Below are 22,814 nucleotides of genomic sequence, written 5' to 3' on the forward strand. Positions count from 1 at the left end.
AAATATCTACATAAGATAAAATAGATATAATATAAATATTTCCCCCATTGGGAAATTTGTGCTCTCTGCATCTGACCTTTGGCAGCCTCCTGCAGTATACGATACACTCACTGAGCTGCCAGACCACTACTTGTATGTGATGTGAATATTTTTAGAAAGTTATACGGTATATATTAATATAAATATATAAGGCTTATTGGTTTTGCAAAAACAACAACTAACTGTATAATTTTGTAAGTTGTTTCTATATTAAATTTCATGGTTCATCATTAACCAACCTTATGCATTTATATTTATATATAACATTTTAAAAATATTCACATCAAGTATTAGTGGTGCTCTGGTGGCTCAGTAGGTAAAACGTTAGTTTGGAAAGCTGGTGGTTTCCAGTTTGAGTCCAGTTGATCCCACCGGGTCATTGAGTAAGACACTACACACTACCTCCCGAATGTGATCCATATCTGGTTGCTTGCTACCCCCAGTGAGAGAACAGGTCAGATGCAGAGAACACAATTCGCCCATGGGAATAAACCCTAATATTAGGATAACCCTAACCTGACTGAAATACTTTACATTAAACGTACCTCTTACCTGGTATTTATGTGATGAAATCACATTAAAGGTATATATAATTAAATTACAATTCAAGTTTTAGGCATAATTATTTTTAAAATGTGCTAGTGGTGGTGGACTGGGTTTATTGTATACCTGTCTTTAACAGGGCAAATGAAAAAGGTTGGTAAATTATTACTGAGCAGCAAATGTACCTGACATACCAGTTGTGTGGGAATCTAATGTATATCTCAGCATGTGAATAAGCTCTATCACCAGCTAGAAGGGTCAAACTCCAACACTGGTTTTCATTCGAGAGGCCAGATGTGTTGCACAATAAACAATATTGTGTAACTGGAGTAACTGGAGGGTTTGAGAGAGTAAACAATTTACATTTCATCAGATTCACCATAATAAAGTTTAACAAAGACAATGATATTTTGTGTACCGAAATATAAACAATGACTCACAGATAATTAATATATGGTATAAGAATTTATTTAGTTTAGGACAGTTCATCGTGGTACAGCACAGAGGCGGTACGGTTTGGGGCAGCGAGTAGCTCCAAGGATGAACTCCAGACTGGGCTGCTCTCCAGGAGCTGGTGAGAAGGAAAACCTCTGAAGGAGGGAGGTGAAGAAGAGGAACAGCTCCATCCTGGCTAGTTGTTCCCCGAGACACACACGCTTACCTGAGGACACACAACACAACATGAGCTGATTCACAGCTCTAAGAGGCGTTGTTTTATCACAAACCTTTATACTGACTCACCCGCTGAGAAGGGAATGAAGGCGTCTCTTTTTCTGAATTTGCCATTAGGTTCCAAAAAGTGATGAGGATTGAAGGAGTGTGGAGTTTCCCACATGGACTCATCATTAAGAACAGAGTTTAGTGTTGCCAGAACTATTGTGCCCTAAAAATATTCAAATTAATTTTGATCTTGAACTAAAAAGTCTGTAGAGCAAGCAGAGGGATTGTTACCTTTGGGATTGTGAACCTGTCGAGGACAGTGTCTTTGCTTGTCCTGCGAGGCACATTGAGGGGGAAGATGTCGCTCATTCTTTGGATCTCATGGATGACAGCATTAGTGTAGGGCATGTTGTCTCTGTCAGACGCAGAAGGTTGTCTGGAGGAACCAACCACAGCATCTATCTCAGCCTGGACTCGCTCTGTTCACAGTGGAAACAGGAAACAGTGAATCTGTGAACTGTGTATGATGTTTAGATGTTCAAGAGTAAACACAAGGCAGACAAACACACCTTGTATGTGAGGGTAGTAGATCATGTACAACAGTCCCCAGTGTAAAGTAGTGGTGGTAGTTTCAGTTCCAGCACCAAACAGGTCCAGTGTGCAAAAGCACAACTTGTTTAAATCAAAACTAGAATCCTTGTGATCCTTTGATGTGACAGAAACCAGAATAATTAATTAGCAAGAATCACAATTCTTTAGACTTATTGTAAACTAAACCAAAGCGACGACAGACTCACCTCTCCCATTTCTATGAGGAAGGAATCGATGTAGTCTCTGGGTGAGGAGGGGTCCAGGGTTTCTTTGTGTTCGTTGATCTTGATCTTTATGAAGGCAATTATCTCCTGTAGCAGAGCGACGACCGTCTTGTGAGGTCCAGGCAGCCACTTCATCAGCCTTGGTAATGTGTTGGCTATCTATGCAACAGAAAGTAAAGACACTATTGAAATCTATCAGACTGAAAATTCAAATAGCAATACATTTGTCAATTGGCAATTCAATATCATTGTTCAATTGGAAAATGCATTTCATATTTTGCAATTAAACATCAAAAGTCACACTTCAATACCTGGTTTCATGAATTAATGTCAGTTTTAAACTGCTATAACGTCCCCAAGTTTCACTAGATCCTTCACCAAAAAGGTGAGACAGGTATTGGTGCATGAACCAATGCCACTTGTGAAGCCCAGGGTGATGAGAGGAACCTAGCAGCTACACCCCGAGATGGCAATTTATTACACCAGTGTAATGTGTACATGTAATATTAGATATACGCTCAGTTGGCAGGGAGGTCATCCATAATATCGATAATATCAATACCATCACTAGTATTGATATTGAGTGATACCCCGACAAAAATATTGATACTTTGGTTGAATTTTTACTCGTAGTCTACAAACGACCTAACTATGTTGTCTGTCTGCATCTCTAAGTGCCTGTGTGTAAGTGGTGTGCCTCTGCCTTTATGCCAGAGCGAAGCAGACACACACCAGCACCCCTCCCTTCCCCCTCAGACCTCCCTCGCTTTGAGATCACACTTGACTTAACGACTCGGGCCAGGAAACAAACAAGCAGGAGGGGGAAAAGCCAGAAATGAAACAATGGCAACCTGTACAATCTAAAAAAAAGCCTGTTAAATGCAGTGGTAACACCACCAATTTATATTATATATTTATATTTACTGTTGGGATTTATTAAATTAATAATACAATTTGAAACAAAACACTGCAATACTGGTTCAGTATGTACTTGGTATCGGATCGATACCAAAGTACAGTATCGCCCACCACTAGTTAGTATATAATATTCTATATAATAACTTCTAAAACTTCATACCTACTGTAAGTAGACATTATACTTGCAATGGGTCATCAGCACATTTTGTTTGTACTTATGACTTTTAACTGAGAATGTCTTGCAACATTAGTGACACGTTTATGTTTATCTTCAGTTTCTTAGTTTTTTCTTATATGTTAATTTGTAAAATTGAATGTAATACAACACTGGTGTATATTTTGTTCACAATGGGCATGTATCTGTGTAACTGTAATCAGTAATAACATAAGATATAAGTTAGGATAGGATAGAAGTTATTATGTATTGAAGTTTCATTTGTGTTTACCTCGATTTTATTTTGAAAGTGGGCTTATTTTGAAGGCGCTTTAAGAAGCCCGAGGGAAAACGAAACTTAGGCAGAAGCGAAGATGTAACTATTGATGTTAGACGTAAGACTTGGTTGATATTGAAGTATCTTATTCCCTCTACCGGCATGCAGCCAACGAGTTTTCACGGTGGTGATGGTGATGACGATGGAGCGAAGTTCACAATAAACATCAGTAAGGAAGCCGCTGGTGTCTGCTTTTGCCTAGAGGGGATTACAGTGAAAACTCGGACTGCTCTCCGACGCGAGTGAAACGCGACCTGCTGTTTGACGCAAGTGAAGACTACATCTACTCTTCTACGCGAGTGGACGGTGCATCACGGTAAAGGAACGATGGGCTTAACATCGCATGTCTACGCTTCCCGCAGACTAAGGACCGACAGATGAGTCGACATGCGTCATACCCACACAAGCAGCAAGAGTAGGCCCAGGCTTTGAAGCGCAACGTGTTACGTCAAAGTCAGAACTCGGACGCTGAAAGTTAAGAGAGGTCTAAGAAGTTGCAATTAAGTGCAACCTAAGGTACTGGGCATATTATTAAGCGTAGTGTGGGTTGAGAGTGTGTTGGTTTATTCGCTAAGGGCATAAGCAAGGTTGACACCATTAAAATATTAAGGTTTAAGTAAGTGTTCAACAAGTCTGTTTAAGTGAATGTTATTAGACATTTAAGAGTAAGTTCCAGTGTTCATAAAGGTTAACGAGAGTTAGAGGTTAACATAGGAGTTTAATTTACTTTAAGAACTACATTGTGTGTTATACATGTTAAGCTAACAATGTCAGAAGCAGGTGAAGCCATAGCTCAGTGTAGGGAAAGCGTAACCTCTAAAGAGGAATATGAAGCAAGTGGTGCTGAAGACCAACCAGAGCAGTCACTAAGACGGAGTCAAAGAGCAAGAACCCTAACAGAGAAGGCTAGAGAATTGCAAGCGGAGAGGATTAAAGCTCTTCACCAACGATTCACCTATATCTATGCAAAATGGAGAACACAAGTTAAGTCAGCTAAGCAGTCTTTATCACAAACAGAGGCCTTATCTGATGATCTGTTGAATGACATCATAGGTGATGTCACAGGTCTTTCAGCAGACGTCCAGCGTGTCTATGAGGATCTACGCAAAGTGACAGCTCCGAATCAGGAAGCACGCAGGAGAGTTGATCAATGCGTGGAGATTTCAAAGTTTATTGTTGACACAGCTGCAGGTCAATTAGGTAGAAAGCTCCCAGAAGAAGGTCAAGAATGGCCAGAAGGGGGCTCTGTCTTTGACTCAAGCATCTGTAAGTCAGGATCTGTCATGTCTATCCTGAAAGGTGCCTCAGATCGTTCAAGCAGGTCTTCAATAAAACGCCAAGAAGCTGCTGCTGATGTTGCTGCAAGCCAGGCTGTTCTAGAAGTATTAGAAGAGCAAGAAAGAGAGCAACTAGAAATACAGCACATAGAAGCAGAAGTCAAAAGGAAGATAGCTGAGCAAGAAGCAGCAGACATAAAGTGTCGCTTGAAACGAGAAGAAGAAGAAATCAGAATGAAATCACAGGTAGAACAAGAACATTTAGCGCTGCAAAAGACTTTAGAGGAGAAAAGGAGAAGAATACAGCATTTGGAGGTAGTAAAGAATTTAAGTGCAGCAAGAGCAAGAATGCTAGTTTATGATCAATCACAGGATGTAGAAGAAGAGCGGAAAGATGTGTTGGAAAAGACAGTAACAGTTAACAAAGTGCCTGTGTCTACAAATCCTGTCTCCGCACAAGGATCATCTAAGCCAGCAGCCAAGATCTTCTCATCAAATGAGGACACGGTAGAGCTTGTGAAGGTGCTGGCAAGCGCGTTAAGCTCCAACAGAATTCCTATTCCGGAACCTTTGGTTTTCAGTGGAGACCCTTTGTCATATAATGACTGGAAACTCTCTTTGAGACGCTGATTGATCAAAAGAACATTCAAGAAAAAGAGAAAATACATTATCTCCGTAGATATGTTAGTGGACAAGCTAAGAAAGCACTTGATGGATATTTCCTACTTGGAACTGAGTCTGCTTATGCTGCTGCATGGGCACTTCTGGAGGAAAGATACGGAAACCCATTCACAATCGCAAAGGCTTACAGAGATAAGCTCCAAGCATGGCCTAAAATAGGAATCAAAGACAGTTTTGACCTCAGAGAGTTTGTCGATTTCCTTCGTAGTTGTGAGGCTGCAATGGTTCACATTAAGGCTTTAGAAATCTTAAACGACTGTAATGAGAACAGGAGAATCCTGTCAAAGTTACCAGATTGGTTAACAGCAAGATGGAATCGGAAGGTTGTAGAGATTGAAGAAGAGCGTAGCAATTTCCCCTCTTTCAGTGACTTTGTAAAGTTTCTGTCAAGAGAGGCAAAAATTGTCTGTAACCCTATTACATCGTTGCAGTCACTGAAGCAATCTGTTGCAGAAAAGCCTAAGTATCAAAGTACTGAAGCAAAGACACTGAACACACGGTCCAGTGAAAGGATAATAATGACATGTATGTTCTGTAAGAAAACAGGTCATATTTTGCAGAAGTGCAAGAAGTTCATAGAAACTGCAGTGTCAGACAGAGTTAAATATGTACAAGCTGAAAGGTTATGCTTTGGTTGTCTCAGGCCTGGTCACCAATCTAAGAACTGCAAAGGCAGGAGCACTTGTGAACTGTGCCATAAGCGGCACCCGATCTGTCTACATGCAGAGAGAGACAAAGGGCAACAGATACCACAACAATCTGAACACAATATAAGTCAAGAAAGGTTGAGTGAAAGTCCAAAGAATCATAAAGAAACACTGACCGCAACTTCTAATAGAGTGATACGTCATCAAGCTAATGTACAAACAGCCGCAATTATTCCTGTTTGGCTTTCCTCCTCAACTCAGCCATCACATGAAGTCCTTGTGTATGCGCTATTGGATTCTCAAAGTGATACAACATTCATACTAAGTGAAATAGCAGAAGCTTTAGGAGCAACCAAAGAGCGAGTTAGGCTCAGGCTGTCTACTATGACATCGAAGACCTCAGTAGTTAACTCTCATAGGGTGAAGGACCTACAGGTACGCGGTATCTATGCCAACAAGAACCTCTGTTTACCAGTAGTTTACACACGGGACTTTATTCCAGCCAACCGAGCTCACATTCCGACAAATGAAACAGCAGAGGCATGGGCTCATCTACATCACCTCAAAGAAGAAATTGCACCCTTGCAGGATTGTGAAATAGGTCTGCTCATTGGGTACAACTGCTCACAAGCCTTACTGCCAAGAGAAGTTGTGGCTGGGGAGGAAAATCAACCTTATGCGCAGCGTACAGACCTTGGCTGGAGTATTGTTGGACACCGTGATCCCTGTTTAGATGCAGGCGATGCTATCGGCATCAGTCATCGCATAGTTGTAAGACAAGTGACTCCAAATGTGAAGTCTGTTGTCAACCTCAAAACTGAAGTACACTATGTGAGTCGAATCCAAGTAAAGGACATTACACCCTCAGACGTCCTACAGGTCCTCGAATCCGACTTCTCAGAAAGAGATAGATCAGGTGACCCTGTGTCACAGGAAGATCTTAAGTTTCTGTCAAAGCTAAAAGAGAATATCAAAAGGAATGGCACTGGTGATTATGAAATGCCATTACCATTCAAAGATGACAGTCCAAAATTACCAGTCAACAAGACGGCTGCAATTCATCGCTTAAAATGTCTTGAAAGAAGACTAAGGAAAGACATCAAGTACTACACAGATTATGTTAACTTTATGGAGGACATTATTTCACGCGGTGATGCAGAGAAGGTCCCTGAGGAAGAAGTGGACAACAACTTAGCTTGGTACATTCCTCATCATGGAGTTTATCATCCACAGAAGCCAGGGAAAATTCGTGTAGTATTTGACTGTTCTGCGAGGTATCAAGAGACATCTCTCAACGATCACCTCCTCACTGGCCCTGACCTGACGAACACTTTGGTGGGTGTTTTATGCCGCTTCCGCAAAGGTCCTGTTGCAGTTATGTGTGACATTGAAAGGATGTTCCACCAGTTTCACGTGAGAAGAGAGGATCAAGATTACTTAAGATTCCTCTGGTGGGAGAATGGAAACTTGGAAATGGCACCATCAGTTTACAGAATGAAGGTCCACTTGTTTGGAGCAGCTTCGTCTCCAGGCTGTGCCAACTTTGGCCTGAAACATCTAGCAGAGCAAGGGCAAGGTCAGTTCAGTAAAGGCACAGTCACCTTCATTCGAAGAAACTTTTATGTAGACGATGGGCTAATCAGCGTCCAAACTGAGGAAGAAGCCATTCAGCTTGTCAAGGAAGCAAGAGAGCTTTGTTCCACAGGCAAATTAAGACTCCACAAGTTTGTGACCAACAGGGAGAATGTAATGACAACTATCCCAGAGGAAGAATGTGCGGCAGTCAAACATCAAGACTTGCCTTTGAGTTTGCCACATATGGAGAAGGCTCTTGGAGTAGAGTGGTGTGTAACATCTGACTCCTTCAAATTCAGAGTTCAAATACATCCCAAACCATTGACAAGACGAGGGGTGCTATCTACTGTAGCCTCCATATATGATCCATTGGGGTTCATTGCACCATTTGTTCTTTTGGGAAAGCAAATACTCCAACAAATGTGCAAAGAGAATATAGGCTGGGACGAGGGACTTCCAGATCACCTAAGACCACGGTGGGAGTCCTGGATCAGAGATTTACCCAGTCTGGCTGAAGTAGGTCTTAACAGGTGCTTTTTGCCCCCAACATTTGGCCGCGTCAAAAGGTATGAGTTGCACCATTTTGCAGACGCAAGCGTATCTGGATATGGTGAATGTACCTACCTACGTGCTGTTGATGAGTTTGACAAGGTCCATTGTAGTCTGGTAATGGGAAAGGCAAGAGTTTCACCAGCTAAAGTTACCACCATACCAAGACTTGAACTCGCTGCAGCGGTTGTTGCAGTCCAAATCAGCGACATGCTCCGGAATGAGCTAGAAATTCAAGATTTAAAAGAGTTCTTCTGGACAGATTCTACAGTTGTTCTTGGCTACATAAACAACGAGGCCAGACGTTTTCAAGTGTTTGTAGCTAATCGCATACAGAGAATCAAATCAAGTACAAGACCTCAACAATGGGCTTATGTTGCCTCTGAAGACAATCCAGCAGATCATGCCTCTCGAGGTTTAACTGCAGAACAACTCAAGACCTCAAACTGGTTCATAGGACCAATGTTTCTTTGGCAGAGACAATTACCTAACAAAGAATTCAAGGTGGGAGAAATTACAGAAGACGATCCAGAGATTCGCAAGACTCTTGTGTGTAACACCAAAACAACGGAATGCAGATCACTGTTGGATCGTATGCAGAAATTCTCTGATTGGTCAAGAGTAGTAAGAGCTGTTGCTAGACTGAAATGACTTGTGCAAGAACACAAGGGATTGAAACAAAGAACCAATGAAAGCACAAGCATAGAAGAAAGAAAGGAAGCTGAACTCACTATTGTTAGGTTAGTTCAAGAGGAATCATTCTTAGATGAAATAAAGTCATTAAAATCAAAACATGGAGTTGTTAAGAGCAAAGACAGCAAGTTAAATATGGTGAGTCCATTCTTGGATGAAGAGGGCGTCCTGAGAGTAGGCGGACGCTTAAGTCAATCCACATTGCATCACCATGTGAAGCATCCTGCCATACTTCCAAAGAACAATCACATGACAAATTTACTCATCAAACACTTTCATGAAAGGGTACATCATCAAGGACGTGGAATGACAATGAATGAGCTCAGAGGTAATGGATGGTGGATTCTGAGATGCAGCAGTGCAGTCTCATCATACATCTACAAATGCGTCAAATGCAGAAAGTATAGAAGGTGTACAGAAGGACAGAAAATGGGTGACTTATCGCAGGACAGAACAGAAACAACTCCACCTTTCACTTATGTTGGCATAGACTGCTTTGGTCCGATTCATGTGAAAGAAGGAAGAAAGGATCTTAAAAAATATGGTCTCTTATTCACTTGTCTGTGTTCAAGAGCTGTACACATAGAAGCTGTTGATGACATGACAACTGATGCGTTTCTCAATGCCTTGAGAGCATTTATTGCCATAAGAGGACACGTGCGTCAACTGAGATGTGACCAAGGAAGTAATTTTGTAGGTGCAAAAAGAGAGTTCATGAAGCTCATGGAAGGCATGGATCAAGAGAGAATGAAGGCTTTTGGTTGTGAGTTTCTCTTGAACCCACCAGCATCAAGTAACATGGGTGGCGTTTGGGAGAGGCAAATAAGAACTATAAGGAACGTTCTCACTGCTATCCTCAACCAGTCAAAACAAAGGCTCGACAGCACCTCTCTCAGGACAGTGCTGTATGAAGTCATGGCTATTATTAATAGCAGACCACTCACTACTGAGCATCTAAATGATGCATTCGGACCTGAACCTTTAACCCCAAATCACATTCTTACAATGAAGTCCAGAATCATTGTGCCCCCCCCAGGACATTTTGTCAGAGAGGATCTTTATGTCAGAAAGCGGTGGCGTCAAGTGCAGTATTTGGCTAACGAGTTTTGGACACGATGGAAGAAAGAGTATCTCTTGAATCTACAGGAGAGACGAAAATGGCACAAGAGCAGAAGGAACTCAAAAGTCAATGACATTGTGCTGCTACATGATGATCTGGCTCCACGTAACGAATGGAAGCTGGCCAGAGTTACAGAGGTTTACCCAGGGTCAGATGATAGAGTAAGAAAACTTAGATTGTTGGTTACCGATACCACATTTGACAAAAAGGGAAAACCAATGAATAAAATAACATTCCTGTTACTTTGCTTGAGGCAGATTAAACTGTTTAATATTTGCCTGGAATATGTCAGTGTACAGACTATGACAAATGTTCCATATGTTATGTGTACGGTTGTTTATAGAAATCACACGTTACGGTTTGTGTGTTTTGGTGGGAGTGTAACTGTAATCAGTAATAACATAAGATATAAGTTAGGATAGGATAGAAGTTATTATGTATTGAAGTTTCATTTGTGTTTACCTCGATTTTATTTTGAAAGTGGTCTTATTTTGAAGGCGCTTTAAGAAGCCCGAGGGAAAACGAAACTTAGGCAGAAGCGAAGATGTAACTATTGATGTTAGACGTAAGACTTGGTTGATATTGAAGTATCTTATTCCCTCTACCGGCAAGCAGCCAACGAGTTTTCACGGTGGTGATGGTGATGACGATGGAGCGAAGTTCACAATAAACATCAGTAAGGAAGCCGCTGGTGTCTGTTTTTGCCTAGAGGGGATTACAATCTGTACCTGTATTCCCACACTTCCCTGCAGGTGGACTATCTTATTAAAACAATGAAGAATGCGCTGGTACTGCTTGTCACTGTATTCATATCGCTCCCCAAACACCAGGCAGCAGATGATGTTGGACACAGCATTGTTTATCAGTGACTTGGCGTTGAAAGGCTTTCCTGTCAAACAAAAAGAAGAGGATATTTACACAGATACAAACTGCATTTAATGTAAATTTATAGTGACACAACTGTGATTCCTAATGACAATCAACTATAGAGACAACTTACAGAACCTGTAAACACTTCAGACCTACAGGCTGACTAACAATTGCTCAGCATGTCCTCAAAGAATTTCATATATTGTGAACAGTTTACTGTTAACATTGCTGGTTCATTGACTGATTAGACATTGAAGGACAACGCTGACTTTCAATCTGAGCCACAACACCTGAAAACAAACAAAATTGGTACCTTGGTGAAGTGCTAGAGCCTCAGTGAGATAGTGACACTCCTGCTGGATGCACAGCTCCAGAGTCTTCTTACCCAAACCAAAGTTCCTGAGAGTGTGAAGAGCAAACCTCCTCTGGTGTCTCCAGGGGGAACCATTTGCCCTCACAAGACCCTCTGGAAACAGTAAAGCATGAGACTATAGGTTAGTCAATGTTCAGTATAGTTAATTTACTGCTATTCTGATTCTATTTCTCTAAAGGGAAGATGACTTTCCATGTTTTCAGGGAAAATCTTTAAGTTATTTATTTAAAATTAAATGTGGCCTATCTGGGCACTGTTGTGAGTCAGCTTCCAGACAGCCAGAGGGCACTCTGGCTCACGTGGCATTAAGGCCCTCTTGGTTGTTTCTGTTTTTTCATTTCCTGTCATGTCATGTCCTGTTATTAGGTTAATTAGAGTCACCTGTTTTAGGAGGTATTTAAGTTTCTGGTTTGGGTGCAGTCTTTGTTGGTGCGTTACTCGTCATGTGTTACTTGTTACTGGTTATGGGTTACTCGTTACTTGTCACATTATGTGTTACTTGTTACCGTGCCATTGTGCTCTGTCCAGGTTTGTGTGTTTGTTTGCTGATTATGTTAGATACTGTTGTTTGCATGTTTTGTGTTTTAGGATAGTTATTTAGTTTCCTGCTCTGCAGCGATCTTTAGTTTACCTGTGAGTTTTGTGTTAGTTTGCATGTTTTGTTTTCTGGTTTATCCTGCATACGCAGCGTCCTTAGTTCGTGTTGTCCTCTGTCTACATGTTTAATATATTAAATCATTATTTGTCAGTCCTGTCTATGGGTCGTGCATTTGGGTCCTACCTCCAGTTTGTAGGTCATTGTAGTCTGTCTCCCCGCTCTAGGAGCGTGGGTTAGAATACCTTTCAGTTCAGTTCGACGCACGTTTTAACCGTTCAGTCTAGTTTGACCCTCGCCAGTAACAGAATGCACCAACCATTTGGACCCAGCCGACCCTTTTCGTTTTGTTTTTCCCCGGTTAGTGTAGTGGAGCGCTACTGTAGGGGTAGTCTGTGTTAGCACTATAGCTTGTCTTGTTTGTGAGGCTGTGTGTTTGTGTTCACTGGGTGCTTGTCTTGTTTTCGTGCTTGTACGACTTGTTTAGTTTGTCTGTGTGTGTAACCAGTTCGAGTTCAGTGCCATGGATCCAGCTAGACCAGATCTGTCCCCACACTTTTTGATGCGCTACGGGGTCATTTTGAAAGCAGCCACTGAAGCTCCTAGGCCGGAGGCCAGGTTAGTAGCAGTCGAGCTGCTGGATGACATTTTGTGGGAGGAACCCTGGTTGTTTGAGTTCCCGGGTGTGGCAAAGCTGTGGGTTGAGGTGGGTGCGATGCGCGATGAGTTACAACGCGCACTACTTCGCCCCCCTCTTCCAGAATCGGGGTTTCGTTTTTGTACGGGGCCCCCGGACTTCCATGGACAGTCGCTCATCTCCAGCTCGTGGGTTGGCGCAAAGATGGGCGTCCCTGATTCGGCTCGCACAACGAACTTCACTGCGTCTGTTGCACAGCCCCCGAGACGTCAGCGTTCATGGCGGAAGACGCTGCGCTCGACGAGACAGCAATGGAGGGCTGCTGTTCTCGCTCCTCCAGACCGGCACTTGGAGGACCAAGTGTCGGAGCCCGCTGGCCGTCGGCCGGCAACCGTGTCAGCGGGAGACCCTCTTACCCAGCGCTCTTGGGAGGGAGCACTGGATGGGGAGTCACAGCGTGAGGATGCCGCTGTTCAGACTCCTACACCTGCACCAAGGCACTTCAAGGAGGAAGCGTCGACGTGTGCAGATCGGCAGTTCACTACTGCTGTGCCAACTCCACGGTTCCAGCGTTTGGAGGAGACGCAGGGCGTGGAAATACAGCGGGGCAGTCCCGTTGCACAACATCTGGTTCTGGTTTCGGCCCCTCGGCGTGGAACGTCAACGCCGCAGCCGAACTTCCCAGTACCTGCACCACGGTGCCATAAGGTGGTGGCGCCGTTCAGTGCGATTCAGCGCGACAGCACATCAGCTGTTGCCTTCACCTCTTCATGTTTGGCTCCGGTTCCGGCTCCACGTCTGGTTTCGTCTCTGGCTCCGGTTCCGGCTCCACGTCTGGTTTCGTCTCTGGCTCCGGTTCCGGCTCCGCGTCTGCCCTCGTCTTTGGCTCCGGTTCCGGCTCCACGTCTGCCCTCGTCTTTGGCTCCGGTTCCGGCTCCACGTCTGCCCTCGTCTTTGGCTCCGGTTCCGGCTCCACGTCTGCCCTCCAAGAAGGCGCTTATCTGAGGGTGGGGCTGCTTCTTGTTTTCCCCGAGGGCAGCACCACGTAAGGTTCCTGTCGCCAAGCCACGTTTGACCCTTGAGGTTCGTGGTGGTCCAGTGGAGGCCACGTTTCGTCGCGATGGTCCAAAGAGGACGCCGTTGGTTCCCGTTTGTCGTCGCGGTGGTCCAAGGAGGACGCCGCTGGTTCCTGTTTGTCGTCGCGGTGGTCCAAGGAGGACGCCGCTGGTTCCCGTTCGTCGTCGCGGTGGTCCAAGGAGGACGCCGCTGGTTCCCGTTCGTCGTCGCGGTGGTCCACAAGGGGCCCTAGGGCTCATGGGGGGCTATGCCACCGGACTGGTCGCCTTGCCGCCATAATCACCCGCTGCTACGCTGGCTCTGCCTCTACCGTCGACGCCCACCCAGGGAGCTGGGCCCGTGTTCAGGGGCACCAGGAGTGCCAGTTGACTCCCAGCGGCTGCTGGGTTGGACCCTGCCTCGTTGGCACCCACCATGAGACTGGTGGAGGACTCGTTATTTGTGGACTACCTCAGTTTGTTTTGGGACTTGTTTAACTATTGGGAGTTGCGTTAGTGGGGTTATGTTTTGATCAAACAAGTGTATGTGATGTTTTTTTTTTTTTTTTTTTTTTTTTTTTGTTTTGGAGTGTTTACGGTTTGGTTGGTTCATGTCTGTTGCTGGTTCTTGTCTTGTGTTTTGGTTTTGTTTGTCCCGCCTCCTCGCCTCCCTCCGCCTGCCCGGCTCGTCTAGTTCGTGCAGGTTCGCCGTCTGGGAGCCGGCTTTGAGAGGGGGGCTCTGTTGTGAGTCAGCTTCCAGACAGCCAGAGGGCACTCTGGCTCACGTGGCATTAAGGCCCTCTTGGTTGGTTCTGTTTTTTCATTTCCTGTCATGTCATGTCCTGTTATTAGGTTAATTAGAGTCACCTGTTTTAGGAGGTATTTAAGTTTCTGGTTTGGGTGCAGTCTTTGTTGGTGCGTTACTCGTCATGTGTTACTTGTTACTGGTTATGGGTTACTCGTTACTTGTCACATTATGTGTTACTTGTTACCGTGCCATTGTGCTCTGTCCAGGTTTGTGTGTTTGTTTGCTGATTATGTTAGATACTGTTGTTTGCATGTTTTGTGTTTTAGGATAGTTATTTAGTTTCCTGCTCTGCAGCGATCTTTAGTTTACCTGTGAGTTTTGTGTTAGTTTGCATGTTTTGTTTTCTGGTTTATCCTGCATACGCAGCGTCCTTAGTTCGTGTTGTCCTCTGTCTACATGTTTAATATATTAAATCATTATTTGTCAGTCCTGTCTATGGGTCGTGCATTTGGGTCCTACCTCCAGTTTGTAGGTCATTGTAGTCTGTCTCCCCGCTCTAGGAGCGTGGGTTAGAATACCTTTCAGTTCAGTTCGACGCACGTTTTAACCGTTCAGTCTAGTTTGACCCTCGCCCGTAACAGGCACACAGAAAGGAGATGCACATACGGAGCGGCAAATAACTACTATACTACACTACTATAAAAAGAAAGTGTTAAGTTTATGGCTTCAGGATTTAAAAGTTTCTTATATTAAACCACCAACTAACAAAAATGGTTTCCTTTAAAAAACTGTGGGTGGGAAGTTGTGTGTTTTAACCACTAGGCTCTTTGAAGAGATGGATCTCTAAAGAATTCTCTGTTTAAGTAGTTCACAAATGTATCTGGTTACATCACATCAGGTAACAGCACTGCAGGACTCTGGTGCTTTGGGGAGAAGGGGATGGTGTGAAACCAGTCTAACTAGTGCTGTGGATTGGTCGGCTCTCTATTGTTATGTTCATTTAAGCTTGATTAGAAGATTCAAATTCAAATTCTTAATTTGAAACAGCTTCTTAAGCAGGTAGACTGACACACACTACATCCATCACTACATCACTACAAGTGAACATGGCGAATATAAAGAATGAGAATTTAAGAATTTCATTAGGTACATTAGTAAAGTCCAATTCAACCAAATACAACAATACAACTGATAAACCTACAGAAGGTAGTTTGGCAGCTGTGGCAGCGTGAGCTGCTGATGATTATCTATGATTAAAAAAATAAAGTTCAACATTCAACTCAAGTCAACTTTTCAAGTTTTTTCAACTTTTTTTGTTGAATGTTTAGACAGACTATTATCTGTCTGTCTGTCTGTCTGCCCTAGCAAACAGTGTATTATCAGATCTATGTCAGAATTGTGCATATATTTGGTATTTGACCCAGGTCAGATGTACAGGCATACAGGTCAGATACTAAAGCTCCACCTTTTGGTTTTACCCTGGAATTGCATCTTTGGTGCTAAAATGGGAGTGGCCTCATTAACATTTTTAACACCTTCCCCAGACAGACCAAGGAGGGGGGCTGCTGACAGTCGGCTCATGAGGATGTGATAAGTGTGTGATCAGCGTCAGAAAGGGCACTGACAGTCGACTGAAATCAGTGAAAATGAACCGCTCCATCTGTACAGTACCAGCTTTCTGAATCAATTCTTCAAACGCCGGTTTGATGGGTCGATCAGTGTAGTCCTCTCCATTTTCAACCAGTGATTCTCTCACCAGCTTGTATCCATAAACGACCACAACTCTTCCACCAAAAAGACGAAGGCTGAAAACATTTCCATATTTCTCTGCAAGCTGAAAACAGACAGAAGATTTTTATTGTTATTGTTCGGTGTTGAAAGCAGGATTAAAAGCTCACCAAAGACAGCTAGCATAGTCGATCATGCTTAGACTGGATGGAGCTTCTGGGCTTGTTTTATTCTAAACATCATTGTGGTGGTAGATTTTAGTATACAGTGTCCAGTTTCAATGAATCATATGCCTTCAGCTGCCTAAGAAATACAGAGCTAATGCCCCACAAACACAGTATTTAATGTCTAATAATTAAAATTATTCTCACTTATTTACTTTACTATTATTTTTTAAATATCAGACTAAAGTAATTTGCCAATTTTTCTTGACCTGCAATGAGCAACACTTTCTATTCTTTTAGAGTTAATCTATTTGGAAGAACCCAGAGCAAACAAGTGGGCAAATAGAGCCAGAATTAGTTCCAGAACAGTTTACACCATCTACTGTAAACCACATCTGGTGGCAACTGAGTGACATTTACCCATAACATACCAACTCTAAAAATGTCTGAACTCATACCTCAGTGAGCTGCAGATGAATGTTGCCAAATATGATGCGATGAAGGTCTCCAATTACAGGCAGGGACCACGGACCTGGAGGGAAGTTTTTTGGGGCTCTGTTCTTCCAAAGATCAGCCAACAGCAGAAAAACACACAGAAACACTAAAACACTGCTGCCATTGATCCAGTCTAAACCCACAGCACTTTGTTGGGTCTCCATCTGATCACTGATTTATGATAACTGAGTCTTCACAGTGTTCAGTCTGATTAATAGTGTAAAAGTTTTGTTTACTCAAACAGTATTTTAAAAATCTTCTTGTTTACTTGCCTCGCCTTAAAAATACAATTGTGTGTAATTCTATGGCAGAGTAATAAGCCTGGTTAAAAATGAGCATCAAAGGAAGCAGATCCTCCAGTCCTCAGCTTTATAAGTCCTATAGTAAAGAGGCTGGGAACCTGTTCCAAAAAAAACAGTGTTGTACTGTGTAATTATTAACTAAGAGAAACAGACTGGTGTTGTAACGAGGTACTGTATATATATGTATATATACAGAGAAGATCCAAATGCACAGTTCTCAGGAAAAAAAGGATTAAAAAATAATAAAAAACTAAATAAATGAAAGCACAGGTCAGATCATTTATAAGTTTCACAAATCAAATTTTCTTCACAATCACAATTGATTGTAAGGATCCCGCCAACACATTTATAGCCCCCAAAAGACCCGGGAGGAAATCCAAGAGATGCAGCTCTCTGTCACCCCTGCGCCCTAGGGTCGCCTCAGTATGTTCATGTTTCGTGTTTCATATATTTAGCTATAATTATCTTATGTATTACATTGAAGATTATTTTAAATAATTATTGAGGACTGGGATGACTAAGCCCAAACCCAGTCTACCACTAGCAGATGTAAGTTGTTGCTGTCTGCACTAAATTCTTTAGAACCTCTTGCAACAGTGATTATTCATTAACTGTGTATACTGCGCCCAGTGTTCTTAGAAAATAATTTCCTACACCCTAAAAAATGCTGGGTTAAAACATAACCATAACCCAAGTGCTGGGTTACCCAATTTTAACCCAGCATGCTGGGTTAGTGAGACAAATTAACCCAACTGTTAGGTTCATTATTACTGTACGCATAAATTGGGTTATTTTATTCAACCCAACCTGATGAGTCAAATTAACCCTATTGTTTTGTTAAATATGACCTATACACTGGGTTGTTTTATTTGACACATCTGATGAGTCAAAATTAACTATATAGCTGGGTTAAATATTACCCATATGCTAGGTCATTACCTACACCCCAAATGTTCTGTTTTCCATTGGCAACTGGACTTGCTATTTCTTTTTGAAGACATGTAACCATCCAAACAATAGACTTCATGAAGTCTGGAGAAGTGAAGTTCAGAAATGAAAAAGCCTTTTGATTAAAAAACGGCACATTTTCAAGGAGAAACAGCAAGTTCAGTTTCCAATGAACAGAAACAGAACAAGAATTAATAAAACCCTCCTGTAAATCTAATCAAAAATATACAAATATAATAACAGTAACATCAATAATAATAATAGTACCCAACATTGCATAACCAGACAAACACAATACCAAGAAAGTATCTGAGTATTTAATTTCACTTGCACAAATATTTAATTTAAATGATTCACTTCAAAATCTAAATACAGTATATGAAAGTAATAAAGTACAACTTAAATTAAAATACCTTCCTAACACTCCAGCGGTCCCTTGTCCTTTAATACAGTACACTAGGTACTGGTGAAACTCTTTATTGTACTGTAGTTCACACCAAAAACCAAAAGGTCAGTCAAAAACAGCTTCCAGCAATGATTCTGTCACAAATGCAGAAACCTGGGAAGTTGTCGCTTCATCCTTGAGGCCCAGATTTTGTAGGACTGGTTGATTCCATCAGGTTGCTCCCCACCTGATGGTAACACAATACAGTATGAAGATTATTGAAACAATCTAGCTGTCTAATATCTGGCTTTTCACGAGATGAAGCTTGATGATAAATACAGTCACCTTTGTTGCTCACCTTTAACTGTCTCTGCCACGTGTCCGTTAAAGTAGTTCATCTGCATCAACTCTGTTCCTATAATAATATAGAACATTGAGGAGCAAGCACATTACATACAGTATCTTTAATCATACTTGCAGTTTATATATTTGACCCATACGCTTGGTGACAGTAACCCAAATGTCTAAAGGCATTGTTGACCAAAATTTGACCCAGCATAACCCCTCAATGTGGTTACAGAAATAACCCAGCACTTTTTAGAGTGTAAAAACTATATCTGTAAGTTTGAGTAACGGGTCATTGTTACATTTTGTACTGATAACTTGTTTTATTTATTTTTGTGCAAGGATTTTGTTCACATGGGACCTGTGTTTGTACTTTTATCTTTAAACTTCCATGTAGGCTGCAATTTAACAGTATAAGTTGTGGCTTATGCCATGAACCATCCCTGTTTACATTGATGGTTCAGTGACTGATCAGACAGGCAGGAGGCTGGCGAATGTGACGCGATGAAGGTCTCTGATCACATGCAGACACTAAAACACTGCTTCCATTGATCCAGTCTAAACCCAAAGCACTCCGTAGGTGCTTGACATCCCGGGCTAATGTTCTACCCACTGAGCCATCAACCCAATAATTTTCCTGGACCTTCTATTCTATCATGTCTTTCTCTGAATCCCTTTCCGCACCTCCTGTTTGACCAGTCAGTCAATATTGTCGCCTCTGCTTAGATTTCAATCTACTAAAGATTATTCTGCAATTCTCTGCTCAGACTGCTGCCCCCGCGACCCGTCCCCGGATAAAGTGGTTGAAAATGGATGGATGGATTATTCATTTACATAACTTGTTTAAAGGAGTTGTTAATGAGTCCAGTGACTTTATGGTCAGATGGGCTGTATTAGCCCTACAAACAGAGGCCTGTAGAATTTATTTAAGAGATTGACCTCCTCTGACAATAAATCTGTATTTTTCTAATTTTATAAATTAGTATGGAAAATTTGGAAGTGAAAACTGAATCTGTTTATTGTTGAGACCAAGAGGACACTAATGTCAATAAAAATTTGCCATGGTGTTTTTGAAAATTACACTATGTGCACTACCTTAATAATTAATAAATATTAGCCTTTTTTTATTAAAATTTATTAAATAATTTTATTAAACCTCCTTCCGTCACTTCCCTGCAGGAGGACTAGCTCATTAAAACAAGAAGAGACCTACATGTTCTGGCTTATGTTGAGACTAAGAAAATAACGATCGATGTTGCAAAAATGTACCAGAATAAAATGTCAATAACCGTTCAGCATGCCCTCAATGTGCTCAAGTAATTACACCATTTGTGTTGGAAAAATACTGCATTTAACATATTTTGCTGAAGCCTCGTTAGCTGTGCTATAGCTTTGAAGTTTCCTCCCTTCTGCTCTGCAAGAAATAGGTGTGTGAGTACTGGTGTGTAGCATCCTTATCTGATGAGCCCAATGCTTGCTTTGTGCAGAAAATATTTCCCACGTACTGTGACTATGCACCTCCCAGAATGCAATACATATTATGAGCTGAATCCTTGTCTTCTCTTCAGTGAGAGGAAGTGGCCTTTGCTGTAAACTGCTCATTCCATGAGCAGTTACCATGCTCACATCTGCTGCGAGAACAAAGCACATCAGCAACATGTGAAATCATAATGGAACAGACATAAATCAGTTTGGTGTAAATGGTTTTAATAATGTACGTTTTAGTACGTTTTGGGCACCATACCAAAGCCAACTCAAGACAATGGACCACTCTTAATACACACTTTGCCCCAAACTCTACCTGACCAAAGACCAAGAAGTGCTGTCTGCAGCTGACTTTCATTCTGAAAGAACAGAAGTCAACAGAGAATCACCTGCACATGGGCTAAGGCACCTGCTTCTATTTGGATTTTCAGAATGATTTTAATTCTAATGATAAATGAATACATTGATTAAATCAGTGTTACAAAATGATGTTTGGTACCTTGGTGAAGCGCTAGAGCCTCAGTGAGATAGTGACACTCCTGCTGGATGCACAGCTCCAGAGTCTTCTTACCCAAACCAAAGTTCCTGAGAGTGTGAAGAGCAAACCTCTGGTGTCTCCAGGGGGAACCACTTGCCCTCACAAGACCTTCTGGAAACAGTAACAAATGGGACTATGAGTTAATTAATCTTTAATATAGTTCATTTTCTGTTAAGAGATGCAGCACATACCAGTGCTCTTAATTATTGCAACATATGCCGGCAAGGTGGGCCGATCAGTGTAGTCCTCTCCATTTTCAACCAGGGCTTCTCTCACCAGCTTGTAACCATTAACGATCACAACCCTTCCACCAAACCAAAGTTCCTAAGAGTGTGAAGAACAAACCTCCTCTGGTGTCTCCATGGAGAAACATTGGACATCACAAGGCCTTAGAGGAAAAAAACAAACTCAATGACGCTTAAAGAAATTAGGAATTAATGACACCACAAACCTGCTAATCTACTGTGTTAACTGAATGTGTTGTGACTCAACTAAATACCGTTATTTGTTTTAAAACAAAACCTTTGTTCTTATTAGCATACTGTAGTCTTCAAATGCTGGAGATGTGGGTCGTTCAGTGTTGTTAAAGGTGTTTAGTATCCATGCGTAAGCACTCTTTTAACCTTATTGTTTTCCCTATTTTGTGCATTAGGAGCCAATTAGGCGATACTCAAACTAAATTGGTTTCTAAATGATAAGGCCTATATTGTTGAGCTTGGTGTCATTGGCAAGGAAACTCATTTGTGGTTTTCAAAGAACAAAACAGATTTTGTTACAGTTATACTGAAGCAAAGTAACAGTTACACAAACATGAGATGATTTCTCAATAATCATCTGGATTTTAATTAACTAATTAATTAGGGACAAAAACAGTGTCTGTTTTGAGATATTTTATAAACTGAATGTACAAAACCACTTATATTCTGTTAAGATTCCAATAAAGAACAAATATGCAGTAGTTTTTACATTGCTTTATATACAGGCATGACAAAGGGCCTTAAAAAAAGCCTCCATACAAATTCATGTACAATACACCATACATCCATCCATTTTCCAAGCTGTTTATTCCCACATGTGGGGTAGCGGGGGGAGATAAAGCCAAGAGAAGGGGGAGAAGCCAATCAACCTAATGCACATCTTTGGACTGTGGGAGGAAGCCGGAGAACCCGGAGAGAACCCACGCAAACACGGGGAGAACGTGCAAACTCCACACAGAAAGGCACCAGGGGATGAAACCCAGAACCTTCTTGCTGTAAGGTGACGGTGCTACCCACCGCACCATCGTGCCCTACACCATACATAAATGCTGTAAGAGCTTTTTTTTTTCTTCTTGTACTTTAAATAACTGTTTTGTTTCTATCCTGTTTTTGTCTTTTGTTTGTTGTTTTCTGTACAATGTTTCACTGCTGCTGCAAACAAAATGATTTTTATATTGTTACAATTTGATAAACGACTCATAAAAACGTTTATTCTTCACAAGAAAACGTTATTGGCATTTTAGGTGTAAAAAGGTATAGTTCACCCTTTTCATCACTAGGGTGACTCACAAAGCCATACTGCCATCTACTGAATAAAACCGGGCCCCGTGGGGTGGGGTCAATCCTCTGTTCCATTACAAGCCATGACTGACACATGTCAGAAACCCCTTGAAACAGTAAAGACAAGGAAGTAACGATTCCAGGCATATGCGATTTGCAGTGGATGTAAGTTTAAGGTTTGTGTTCTTCTGGCTAGCATAGTTTTAGACCTACAGTAAAAGCTTTTTTTTTCTTCCCTGGATCCTTGCCGACAAAATGGAACATGTATGGATTTATGAATGTTTGACGTGTTTTTCACCCGTTTAACACTTTAACTATAAGAAGTTACACCATTACTATTGTTTGGTAAAGTTTACCCGACATATAATATACCCAAAAAAAGAATTAAGATCAAAATATGACAACACATGATAAATTAGAGTGGTTTTCTTTTCTTTTCAACTGGGGTATATGTAACAAAATGAAAAATATAAACATAGGAATTTCCTAAAAACATGCTTGAAAGTTACTGAAGAAAACCAATGTTGAAGCTACCCAGGGAACCATGAAACTCAGAAAAAACAGAATTAAAAACATATTGAAAATCATCTAAATACTTTT

At 41.7% G+C, this 22,814-nt stretch overlaps 1 protein-coding gene across 1 annotated transcript; it reads right to left on the reverse strand.

Moving 5' to 3' along the window:
- Window positions 1–1,051: 1,051 nt before the first annotated feature.
- LOC114854723 (cytochrome P450 2J4-like) lies at window positions 1,052–17,490 on the reverse strand. The gene is made up of 9 exons (XM_055508418.1): window positions 16,637–17,490; window positions 15,953–16,120; window positions 11,192–11,342; window positions 10,737–10,897; window positions 2,040–2,216; window positions 1,812–1,947; window positions 1,534–1,721; window positions 1,324–1,465; window positions 1,052–1,243 (listed from the first exon to the last, which is right to left on the reverse strand). The coding sequence occupies exons 1-9, from the start codon at window positions 16,835–16,837 to the stop codon at window positions 1,068–1,070; spliced, it is 1,500 nt and encodes a 499-aa protein (XP_055364393.1). The 5' UTR covers window positions 16,838–17,490; the 3' UTR covers window positions 1,052–1,067.
- Window positions 17,491–22,814: the final 5,324 nt, after the last annotated feature.

Source organism: Betta splendens, chromosome 4 (genome assembly GCF_900634795.4).
Source record: "Betta splendens chromosome 4, fBetSpl5.4, whole genome shotgun sequence".
Lineage (NCBI taxonomy): Eukaryota > Metazoa > Chordata > Actinopteri > Anabantiformes > Osphronemidae > Betta > Betta splendens.

Bases quoted from the DNA above. Each gene is read 5' to 3' on its own strand.
- LOC114854723 (XM_055508418.1), bottom strand. From the start codon at position 16,837: ATGGAGACCCAACAAAGTGCTGTGGGTTTAGACTGGATCAATGGCAGC. The intron at 10,898-11,191 runs GTACCAATTTTG...TTTGTTTGACAG, and splicing joins GGCTCTAGCACTTCACCAAG to GAAAGCCTTTCAACGCCAAG. The intron at 1,948-2,039 runs GTGAGTCTGTCG...GTCACATCAAAG, and splicing joins TCCTCATAGAAATGGGAGAG to GATCACAAGGATTCTAGTTT.